Source organism: Chrysochloris asiatica, unplaced genomic scaffold (genome assembly GCF_000296735.1).
Source record: "Chrysochloris asiatica unplaced genomic scaffold, ChrAsi1.0 scaffold00070, whole genome shotgun sequence".
NCBI lineage: Eukaryota > Metazoa > Chordata > Mammalia > Afrosoricida > Chrysochloridae > Chrysochloris > Chrysochloris asiatica.
The window spans coordinates 9,276,597-9,289,171 of NW_006408588.1; the positions used below are offsets into that span (position 1 = coordinate 9,276,597).

General features: G+C 38.7%; 1 protein-coding gene across 1 annotated transcript in view; it reads left to right on the forward strand.

Moving 5' to 3' along the window:
- The window catches only part of CEP128 (centrosomal protein 128kDa), a 707,284-nt gene that overhangs the window by 677,647 nt on the left and 17,062 nt on the right, over positions 1-12,575 (forward strand). Inside the window, exon 21 of the mRNA XM_006864786.1 lies at positions 1,972-2,088. Within this exon, the coding sequence (XP_006864848.1) occupies positions 1,972-2,088 (117 nt within the window). The remainder of the gene's footprint in view (positions 1-1,971; positions 2,089-12,575) is intronic.

Here is a 12,575-nt window from a genome sequence, read left to right on the forward strand (position 1 = left end):
TATGCCATGACAGTTGGACAGTGAATAAGGAAGGCCTAAAAAGAATTGATGCATTTGAATTATTGTGTTGGTGAAGAATGTTAAAAATAGCAAGGACTTCCAGAAGAATGAACAAACCAGTTTTGAACAAAGTACGGCCACATTGTTCCTTACAAGCAATGATGGTAGGACTTTGTCTCTCCGACTTTGAACATATTGTCAGGAGAACAGCATCATGCTTAGGAAAGTGGATGGTCAATGAAAAAGAGGAACACCCCCAAGTAGATGGATTGATAAAGAAAGAATGGGCTTAAACATAACAGCAGTTATGCTTGGGACTGGGCAGTGTTTCATTCTGTTGTAAATAGAATTGCTGTGAGTTGAAACTCACTTAACTTCACCTAACAACAGCAACAGTTATACAGTAACTAGCAGAGATGCGTGATATAATGAAATTTCTAGGGAACATATTCCTCAGCATTCAGAATTGTACTTTTCATTATTAGTTATTTAAAAAGTAAGTTTTATTTAGCTTGAAAGAGAAAAGAGGTAATTAGTAAGTATTCTGTACGTGATATATGGCAGGCTATAGCTAAGTCATTTATATTATACTTGGTACCAGACAAATCACTTAATATCTCAGAGGCTTTTTCCACATCTGTAAAATGAGGGATTTGAACTATAGTATTTCTATAGTTGCTTCTCACAGGCATCAATAGCTTGTACATTAAAAACACATTTCACAAACATAATTCCTGGTAGGACCATAGCCTACGACTCTGTGAATGTAAACCTCATCCTATCTGATCATGTTGTTAGGTCCCCTAGAGTGAATCCTGACTTTATTCATATTTAAATGTGGTCGTATTCTGTATTTGTTTTTTTCTGCCTGGGTTTAAAAGAAGTGGTTCAACTCTCCAGTTCCACATCTAAACTTACGTATTTGATAAGGTGAAAAGGAAATGGTTTGAAATTCAAACTAAACTATCAAAAATTGTCTAGCCTTCAGCAAATCATTTTTAGTATCCATGGACTTTAATTTTCTTATAAAAATGAGTGTGTTCCAAAATTCTAATACCCCTTTCAGCTTAAACATTCAGTAGGTTTAAGGTTCCTTGTGATTATTTGGGGAGACTAAATCCCACAGGTGATTCTTCTTACATTCTAAAGTCAGTCACCCTGATTGTTATCCAATTTTTCCCTAATTCATACTAGAAATGTCCAATTATTGGGTATAATGACTGATTTCTGTGTTCCATCCTGACCAAATAATAGAAGAAAAAAAAGAAAAAGACTCTTGAAATGTGTGCTTTTTAAAAACTTGTTTACATAAATTTTATTCTTACAAGGGAAGATGAGCAATCTCTAAGCTTAAAACCTATGCAATGCATCATTAAACAGTAGGCTATTCCCTGATGATTAGTGAAACAAAAGGACACCAGTTTTAAAGGTAACAAGGAGAATATATTTTGTATTAGCCAAGGCACCATATGTAGCATCCAAAAGTGGCAGAATACCTTTGGACAACTCATTTTTATGGAAACCTTATTCCCTTCAACTAAAGATGGCCGTCATTTCAGCCTGACTGTGAGTAGTCTTGAAAAGAATGCAGATATGTGGAACCTCATTTTTATTTCTTTGGTAGCATCCCAAATGACCATTTTCTTTTTCCTTGGGGTACTATGATCCCCCTATATAGCTCTTATTGTTGTTGTTAAGTGCCGTCAAGTCGGTTCCGACCCATAGCGACCCTGTACAGGGTTTCCGAGGGTGTAAATCCTTACGGGAGTAGAAAGCCTCATCTTTCTCCCGCAGAGCGGCTGGTAGTTTCGAACCGCTGACCTTAAGGTTCGCAGCCCGATTCGTAACCACTACGCTACCAGAGCTCTAGATGTCTATAATTGGTTATTATCTACATAGCAATACATTTTTACTCTAGCTTCTAGCAGTGCTATTTCTTTCCTCTACAATTCAGACCTTTTGTTTTTGTAGGATTCCTGTGGCTTATCTGAAAGAAGTGATGGGAGATATTCTAAATACAAAGTGCAGAGAGAGTCTCTTCAGCTGCGTTGCCGAGATGATGCCAAGTACAGAATCAAAAGCTTCAAAGTAAGGTCCTTTTTTATACATTTTTAGTCTTTGAACATTACCCACATTTATGGCTACAACCTCCTCCTAAGCAGCCCCTTCAGTATTCATGTAAAGGCACTGGTAAAAGAAAAGATTTTTCTTAATGTATGGAATAGATTTTCAATGTTGTGGGAGTTGTTGTTGTTGTTAAGTGCCATCAAATCGAATTGATTTGTAACCCTGTCTAGGGTTTCCCAGGAGTGACTGGTGGGCTTGAACTGCTGACCTTGTGGTTCAAACTAACCATGCAGTACTGCATTTATTCTTCAATACCATGCAGAGAAATAAAAACTAAAGACTGTGCCTTTAACTTTTTTGAGATTGCTTAAGAAGTCTTGAGCAGGAAAACCCCACTTGGTTGGGCAGAACTATAGGGTAGATAGTTGCCTTTCTTTATGCACAAGTTCAGGTACTCTTCATATTGAAGTTCCCAGTAGATCAAGTCCCACATTAAAAAAAAAAAAATTATTGTTATTAAGTTGGTTTCAATTCATGGATACCCCTTATGTGTTAGAGTAAAACAGTGCTACATAGGGTTTTCAGTGGCTAATTTCTTGTGACTAAATCACCAGAATTTTCTTCCAGGGCACCTCTGGGTGAACACAAACTTTCAACTTAGTAACCAAGCACTTTAACCACATACATCATTCAGGGATTCCTATAAACCACCTATGTTGTTGTTGTTATTAAGTGCCGTCAAGTTGGTTCCAACCCATAGCAACCCTGTATAGGGTTTTCGAGGAACATCTGGTGAACTTGAACTACCGACTTTGAAGTTCAAACCAACTTTGCAGCCCAAAGCATTAACACATAGCACCACACCAGGACTCCATAAACCATCTATAGTCTTTTGTAAACTATCGTCCTGGTATATTTGATCGTTCTTTTTCTGAACATGTGCGTTTCATGCTAATACATCAGTTATGGCCCATTAACACTGAACCTACGTAGGAGACTGGGAAGGTTTGACTATATTGATAAAAAACTTACCATCACCTATAGGCTGCCCAGTATCAGCCTGTGGCATGTTGATCTTAAATCCATTTGACTCTGTGTAGTTCCTGGCTTCAAGCAGTGTGTCTCAATCTCAGCATTATTGACATTTTGAGCCAGTTATTCTTTGTTGTGAGGCTGCCCTGTGTATAGTAGGATATTTAGCAATATCTGTACCCTCTACACTATGGACGCCAGTAGCACTCCTGTCCCCAAATTTTAACATCCAAAAATGTCTCTAGTCATTTCCAAGTGTCCAGTCTTCCCTGAAAGGCAAAACTACCCCTGGTTAAGAGCACTGGCTAAGAGAGAATTCATCTATATTGAAATGTAGACACCAAGTCAGTGTAAAGAAAAGAAAGCTACTGACTTTTCTGACTGTTTTTGTATTTTTACTAACTTCAGTATGTACGAGTATTCGTTACACTGTAGATAGTGATTTATTATATCCAAATATGATTATTTTTAAGAAGCTTCTTTTCCCCTCTGAATGTAATTGGCTAGAATGCCCAGTGAATAGACAGTGAGTGTTTCTTTCTACAGGCTCTTCGTAGCATATGTAAAACAAACACTCCATTTCCCTATCCCCAACAAAGTCAGCACAAGCGGTCCAAGTTATTGATCCCACACTGTGAAGAGAGCATCTCTGACTCTGTACCTTTTTACTTTTGTTTTTTATAGATTGGTATTATTGCATTAGTATATAGACTATAGTAGAAAATAGTAGTGACTTTGTAATCTCACATGGCGATATGTAACTTCCTGAATAATTTTCTCAAATCCATGTGTATCCCCCAACCCTTTTGTCATTGGAGGTTTGCATGTTTCTGTGATGCTAAACAGTTACTAATGGAACTTTCAGACTAATATAGGTACAAAGAACTGATTGGAGATTTACTTTAAAAACTTTAGGAAATACAAGTCCTGTGGATCGCAACCATCCAGTTCAACAGATCTTGTGGATGGCACAAGACTGGGCAGTGTTTTGTGCCTTTGCATGTGGAACCACCATCTCTGAACCCAGCTCAGGCATTACATAGCAACCACATTCAAAGCAGCATGGTTGGCCACCGTCTTTGAGTAGGGCACTGATACATGTTTCCTGCTTGGATCAAAATTTCATGGGCAAGAGATAGGGTTGCTATGTAACGTATATGCTACCTTGGTGGTTTCAGTCTACGTTGACAACCATTTTGAACAAGTCCAAAGACTTGCTTCCATAAAGTTAGATTTGGCTAGAGATGCTTCGATGGTGTCTAGTGACACCTAATTTCTGTAAATCAGTGCAGTTTCTCTAACAGCATATGGCAAAGCTGTGAATGTTTAACATGTTCCACAAGTAACCCTCAATGGATTGCTTTTTAAAATTGCATTTGCAGCTGAAGAGGAAATCATGCCTGGTTCAAAAGAGACACTAACTCTTGGTAAACTAAAAAATAAGTTTAATGTTTATGAAAATAGATAGCAAACATATAGGAAAGGGTCACAAAACCGCCCTGGCTTGACATTGTAGGATAAGCACTGAACTGCTAACTGTAAGATCAACAGTTGAAATCTATTAGCCAGTCTTTGAAACCCTATAGAAGGTCACTGTGAGTCAGAACCATTTCAATACCACACAACAACAATATCAACATACAAAACTGAGAGGTATAATGACTTTGTTTTTTTAAGTCATTGGAGAGAAAAATGTGAGAGCACATTTTGCAAATACCGATTCTAGAGGTCTTTGACTCATAAGATTTTTTTATGAAAACAAGACCTATAGAAGGGGGATTCATCTTCAAACAAAGAATGATCTCAGATTGGTAGTGAGAAAGTTATGTTAATGATTTCTTGGCTTCTTGGGTAATTGGAAGAGCTACCTCCGTTAATCATTCGCTTCCTAAAGAAACTGCTTCAAGTAAGAGGCGTTAAGACTATTTCTATCAAGAGAGAATGTGCTCCATTAGTTCAGTTAATTTTGGAAGACATTATCTCAGCTGCTCCAAACTTCTCTCACATTTTGCTAGGACAAGTAATCAAATAACATTCCACCGCAGAGACTTGAGTCCTCTGGTCCTGCTGAAAACTACCTTTCCAGGAATTTAGTCAGTACAGAGCTTAGTTTAATTCAGCAAATATATACTGATATATACTGAGTAGATACAATATTGCAAAGTGTACTACCTAGCTTGGGTGGGGAGTGAAGGAGGGAGCATATAAAGATGTTGTTAAGAGCCGTTGAGTCGGTTCCAACCCATAGCAACCCTGTATAGGGTTTCCAAGGAGCAGCTGGTGAGCTTGAACCACCAACCTTGCAGTTCAAATGGCTTTGCAGTCTGGTGCGTTAACCCACAGCGCCACAGTAGGACTCCTGTAAAAACATAGAAGGCATGATTTTCAAGAAGAGAATAGTTATCTGGCAGTCTTAATCTTAATAGATAATCCTTGCATGGTTGTTCTAGAAGGGTGTTCAAACTACAGCCCAACCGGCCAAATCTTGCCCACAACTTACATTTGTAAATAAAGTTAATTCTCATACTTAGTCATTCTCTTATTGTTTACTGTTGTTTTCACATTCAACATTAGAGCTGAGTAATTGTAACAGCCTTTGTGGCTCACAAAGCCTAAAATAATTAACTATCTGAGCTTTTACAGAAAAAAATGTTCCAGCCTCTGGTATAAAAAATTTACCAATCTGCTTTCTCTTCTTCACATAATATGTAAAATTTTTTCTCTTCTTTATTGACCAGATAAATACTGCCCTAACTCTTTGGAAAATCAACACATTATTTATCTATTCATTCAACAAATATTTATCAAGTGCCAGCTATGTGCCAGGAACTTTCTAGGCACATGAGAGTCACATCAATAAACAAAACAGACAAAGATCCCTGCTTTTTTTGAGCTTCTGTTCTCGCAGATAGATATTCATGTTTGTTGTTATTTAAAAAAAAACAACAACCATGCAGCAAGAATTCATTGAGTTTCAATGGTTGGCATATAAGAGCTCAAGAGACTGGTATAAGAGAAACAGTAAGCAACCCTTAGGAATTCAAAGCCTGAAACAACTGTAGTGCAAAGGAGAAAGGGATGAAAAATACTATAAAAGAGACCTCAGTGGGGTACTGTGAGAGTTCAGAAGAGAGAGAAATGCTCACGATTCGTTTGAAAAGATGTTTTTGATGACAGGTTATGGGAAGTGTTTTCTTTGCAGCTCAGTTTGAAAGTAGATCTCTGTTAGCATTATAGCTGTAGAACCCTGACTATATTACCGTTGACAGACAAATACCTGTCGGGATAATAGAACCATGTTGGCCACTGGCTTCTCCCATATTGTTGCTGTTGTGAGAAGGCCATGAAGCATCCAGCATGTACAGACTGTTAGTAGAAGGAAGGGTTAGCAGGAAGTGAGCAGTCAAGTTCTGTTTCACTCCAAGACAAGAGCCAACCTCCTGCTGTTTACTTGCAGAGCAATCGCTAAGACAAAAATGATCAGATTCTGAAAATCTGTTTGGATTTTGAGCAGGGACCAAGGTCTACAGTTGCTGAGAGCTTAATGTATTATTGTATTTAGCTGACCAAGAAACTGCACAAAGACTGACCTAAAAGTTTATGTTTAGAATTCATTTCCAAGTGGAACGTACCACAGCATTATCTTCTCTATGAAGAAACACAGAATCATTTCATGGCCTCTTTCTTCGGGCCTAATTGGGTTTTGTAGGACAGAACAGCTTCCTTGCTGTCCCAGCTGTTTCCAGTAGAACAGAATGTTTAAAAATCAGCCAATAGCCCAACATTACTAACCTGAATTCATGGAGGAGCATGGTTTTGTCCAAGAAATCCCCACTTACTACCTGTCCCTTTTGCTCTCTGTTGTTGTTGTTATGTGCCGTGGAGTTGGAACCGACTCATAGCGACCCTGTACAGGGTTTCCGAGGGTGTAAATCTTTACGGGAGTAGAAAGCCTCATCTTTCTCCCGCGGAGCAGCTGGTACTTTTGCTCTCTACCTGTACTTAATCTGTGGTTTTAATTAGCATTGGATTTTTTGTTTGTTTGTTTCTCCAAGTAAAATTCCAGAAGGCATGCTTTTCTCCTATCTCTCCTCTCCCAGAAAAGAAAACCATGATTTTCATTTTCTGTTTGGAGAGTTAGTATGCACCTTCTTTTTGAAGAAGCAGATGTTTCTCAGGATAAGATGAAATAGGTGAAAACAGGTTGATATGGCTTTCAGCAGAGTGTAAGCAAAGTGAGTTTGTTAAAGCATTTTGTCACATTCATTCTCTGGAAGCATGGATATGGTATAAGGACATGCTTTGTTCCTGGAGCTCCTTCCTCCCTCACTAGATTTCTCTGTGCTTTGTTTATACCTTGCTGAGAGCAATTAATGGCTGTTAGCCTTTCTCCCCTAAGTCAGTTGTTTCTGTACATATCTTATATCTTCTCTAGCAGTAGTTTCTAAAGCATGCTATATACAACTCCTGGGACAACTCAAGATTTTAATTCATGCTTAAGCATTTTTTAAATGTTATGTATTTTAATGACTATTAAAATATATCACGAATACATTTTTTCATGTGATTTTGCATATATAGTGCTTGGGACCAATAGTGGCAGCCATGGGAGCATTTAATTCCTTAAATGTGGACTTCACATTACCTCATTATCTCATTTACAACCACCCTTCTGGATGCTTTGATAAGAAACCTTGTATAAACTACTATGCAAATACAGCTCCTTATGCTCCCCATAAGCACAAGCATTTTGCAAAGGTGGTCAGTTTGAACCCACCCAACAATATTATGGAAGAAAGATCTGGTAATCTACTTCCATGAAGATTATAGGCAACAAAACCCAATGAAGCCCACCCCAAAGGAGTATTTTCACTGTGTTACACCTGGGGTCCCATTGGTGTGATAGCAACAGGTTAGTTTTTTTGATATATATACGTATACACAAAAACATACACATATATATGTTATTGTTGTTGTTAAGTGCCATCTAGTCAGTTCCAACTCATAGCCACCCTGTATAGGGTTTCCAAGGAGCTGATAGTAGGTTTGAACTTCCAACTTTGAGGTTAGCAGTCTAGTGCTTATTCTATAGTCCCTTACCAGGACACACTCTCTTTCTCCATATATATGTGTGTGTGTGTATATGGGTATATATATATATATATATATATATACACAAAGTTGCTATAAGTCAGAGTTAAATTGATGGCAGTGGGTTTTATATATATATATATATAAGAGAGAGAGAGAGAGATGTGCATACATATGCATGTGTATATGGTGCTGTGGGCTAATGTACTGGACTACAAAGTCATTTGAACAACGAAGTCAGTGGTTCAAGCTCATCAGCTGCTCCTTGGAAACTCTACACAGAGTTGCTATGGGTCGAAACTGACTCAACAGCACTTAACAATAGCCAATATATATAGCTGGGAGCCTAGCCTCACACTTAGGTCCGGTTCTGTTCAGTTTGAATGTCAAGCAGCTCGAAAGCATTTCTTCCAAATAAGAACTCCCAGTTCTCACAGCAATTTGGAGCTGAAGGAATTCAGGTTGCATGTTGGTGTTAAGTGCTGTCAAGTTGCTATAGGGTTTCCAAGGAGCAGCTGCTGAATTTGAATTGCTGATTTGTGGTTAACAGTGCCACACCCGGACTAAGGATGCTGGCCTATAGAAGCTAGACATGCTGCCCTTGCTTACAGGAAAGAGCTAAAGTCATGGAGGCCCAGCTTCCCAGAGGCCACCCGGAGACCTCCAGGAAAGGACATTCCACAGTCCATGCTGGCATGCCAATGCTGCCATGCCCCTGCCTCCTTGATGTATAAAATAGTAGATTGTTTACAATTGTAAATGCAAAATGTCAGATACTGAGCTAGTCAATAAGTGAGTAGTTGTATTTGTTGTTGTTAAATGTCGTGGAGTTTGTTCCAACTCATAGCGACCCCATATAGGGTTTCCGAGGAGCAGTTGGTGGGTTTGAACCACTAACCTTCTGGAGTAGATGTATATATAGAGAACCCTGGTGGTGCTGTAGGGTAAGCACTATGCCGCTAACCGCAAGGTCAGCAGTTCAAACCTACCATTCACTCTGCAGGGGAAATGGAAGGATGATGAGATTTTCTGCTCCCATAAAGATTTACATAAGTGGAAACTCTACACAGGGCAGAGTCACTATGAGCTAGAATTAACTCAATGACAGATAGTTTGATTTTTTTGTTTTTTCAAGGGGGCTTCAAAAATTTGGTGGAAAAATTCCTTGATCTTTCTTTTCTATTTTCCATAAACTCTATGAAGCCTGCAATATTTTAAGGAGCAAGGATGCTATTTAAGTTAATGTAAAATAAAATAGTAACTATACATTTAAAGGAGTCCTAGTGTGATGCTGTACGTTAATGCGCTGGACTCCATAGTTGGTTTAAACCACAAGGTCGTTGGTTCAAGCTCACCAGCCGCTCCTTGGAAACCCTATACAGGTTTGATTTGCCATGGGTCAAAAACAACTCGATGGCACTTAACATAGCAACATAACTATAAAAGCCACTAGTCTACTACCATTGAATCTATTTGGGTTCATAACAACCCCACTGGACAGAGTAGAACTGCTCCCTAGAGTTTCTGAGACTAAACCTTTATGGGAGCAGGCATCCTCATTTTTCTCCCATGGAAAGGCTGGTGGAGTTCGAACTGCTGTCCTTGTAGTTAGCAGCCCAAAGTGCTTAACCCATCATACCACCAGGATACCTTAAATATAAAAGGAGCTCTGGTAGCGTAGTGGTTACGAATCGGGCTGTGAACCTCTGGGTCAGCAGTTCAAAACTACCAGCTGTTCCGCGGGAGAACGATGAGGCGTTCTGCTCCCGTAAAGATTTACAGCCTCGGAAACCCTGTATAGGTCGCTATGAGTCGGAATCGACTCCACGGCACATAATGACAACCACCATCTTAAATATACTTCCAGATTGGATGAATACTGAAATTTGAGAGACGTTGTTTTACTGGATTATATGACCTTTGAGGGCAGACACTCTGTTTCTTCCTTTAAATTTTCCGACATACATAGTGAGTGTAACAATAAACCTGTGATTTAAAAAAAATTAAATTCCTTTCTGGAATTTTAACAAAAATGTAATTAAATTTCCCCCAGAAATGCTTAGATGAGTCATCAGTAACCTTGTAGACAATCAAATCATGCTGAAATCTGAAGACATTCCTTTGAAATTCTTTTCAAGTGATCACGACTCCTCTGCCTGCTTTTTAACGAATTGATTTCATCTGGCTGATTAAAGTTGTTGAAAAAGTTGCCAGTTGAGTTGGGATTTTCTTTCGTTACAAAATCTGGTTAGCAACCCTGGTAGTGAAGTGCATTACCAGCTAGGCTGCTAACTGCAAGGTCAGCAGTTGGAATCTACTAGTTTCTGAGGGACAAACGTGAGGCTTTCTGCCCCATAAAGGTTTACAGCAATTAGGAAACCCAAAAGGATCGCTATGGACTGACTCGACAGCACACAGCCATCACCACCATGAGTAGATATCGTGTCTGAAAATGGATTAAAGTCATGTAGAGCCAAGTTTGAATTGGATTAAAAAAAACAGCTGAGTAAAGTCTTTTTTTACCAGGGATTTTCTTGGACTATAAGACTTTCTACAATAAAATGTCAACTGGTGGTGGTTACGTGCCATGGAGTCAGTTCCAACTCATCGCGACCCTGTATAGCTTTCTGAGGCTATAAATCTTGATGAGCAGAAACCCTCATCTTTCTTCTGTGGAACTGCTGCTGATTTTTAACTGCTGACAGATAAGCCGCAGAATCGTAACAAATATGCTACCAAAGCTCATTAAAATGCCAAGTGGATAAGGATAAATCCATCATTAGTAGTAGATAAAGGAGCTCTCGTAGCGTCGTGCTTACAAATCAAGCTGCTAACCTCAAGGTCAGCAGTTTGAAACTACCAGCTGTTCCACGGGAGAAAGAGGAGGCTTTCTGCTCCCATAAAGATTTACAGCCTCGGAAACCCTGTACAGGGTCGCTATGAGTCGGAACCGACTTCATGGCACATAACAACATCAACAACAACTACTCACATAACAGTGTATTTTCACTAATCGGTTCATCCGGGGATGAACGTTGTTTCCTTGGAGTTTATAGTGTTGTGCAAATTTGGGTTTCCTATGGCGTAGATACTTTTCACATTTAAAAATGTTAGCTCACTGATCCCACTGAAGAAGATGACAGCCCTGAAAGTACTGACCAGCTTAGAGATGATCTGGTCCACTCTCGCTAATTGTCATGAAGAAGAAGAGTGTGAGAATGGTAGTCTCCTAGCTCAGTTTCCACCGTAGAAAACTTTCATTTCTGTACTTCCATCAAGAAATGATTATGCAAGACCATTATTGATCTTACTGCAGGTTGTTGTTGCTATTGTTAAGTGCTGGTGACTTGCTTTGAGCTCATAGTGACCCTGTATAGGGTTTTCCAGGAGCAGAGAATCTCATCTTTCACCTGCAGAGAGGCTGGTGGGCTCAAACCACCAATTTGTGGTTTATAACCCACTTGTTTGTAGTTCAGAGCCTGCTGAATTGTAGGTTGTTTGGGTGGATAGATAGCTGGAAGGACAGGGAGATAAAGACAAACCCTTATTCACATGGAGGATAAAATCTAAAGTAATGTCATACAGATTGAAATATTGAAGACAGAGATTAAAGTGCCTGCCCAGATTGAGTTTTCAAATAGGAATACAGTTTACTAAGGAAGACATTAAGATTTCTTGAGCAGTGATGGAGAGTTTGGGAATTAAGAGTAGGTAGAGATGGAGGGATGGTGAATTGTTATGCTAGAGAAAAGTTCAGGAAAACATTTCTGCCACAGATTCAGAAATACATACGTGTTTTTTTTTCTTTCTCTCCAGGGGAAGGGTTGGATAAATTAAAACTTTTTAAAAATCTAATGTATCATTTATCTAGCAAACTTTGAATTTACAGTATTCCTGAGAGAAAAATACTTGGTGGGCGTCCTTAAATATTAATTATTAGAGGTCAGTTTAGCAAAGAGATTTACTCAGTTTGGAACAGCTTTTAAGAAACCAATTACAATGTGGGTTATGAAAGAGAAGTGGAAGAAACCCAGGGAAAATATTAGAAAATGCAAGTAAGTCCTTTCACCCAGTGGAATTTTTACAGGGAATTCTGCCTAACCAGCTTACTGAGACCTATGACAGCAATAAAAATAGGACCTTGTGCTAAGGATATAAGAATTAGTAAAAAGCAAAAACTGGGATTATTAAAATTGCAAAGACTATTCCTTTTTAATAAACATTTGCTTTCTAAAGCAAGTATTTTATTAAAAGAAAGGTTGGACCTAAGAAGAAACATTCAGTTTATAGTCAACTTGTAAATTTACATGTGTAGAAATTCCATGAGTTAAATATCAGTATGTAACTGGAAGACCTGAAGGTGTTTTTTTGTTGTTTCTTATTCT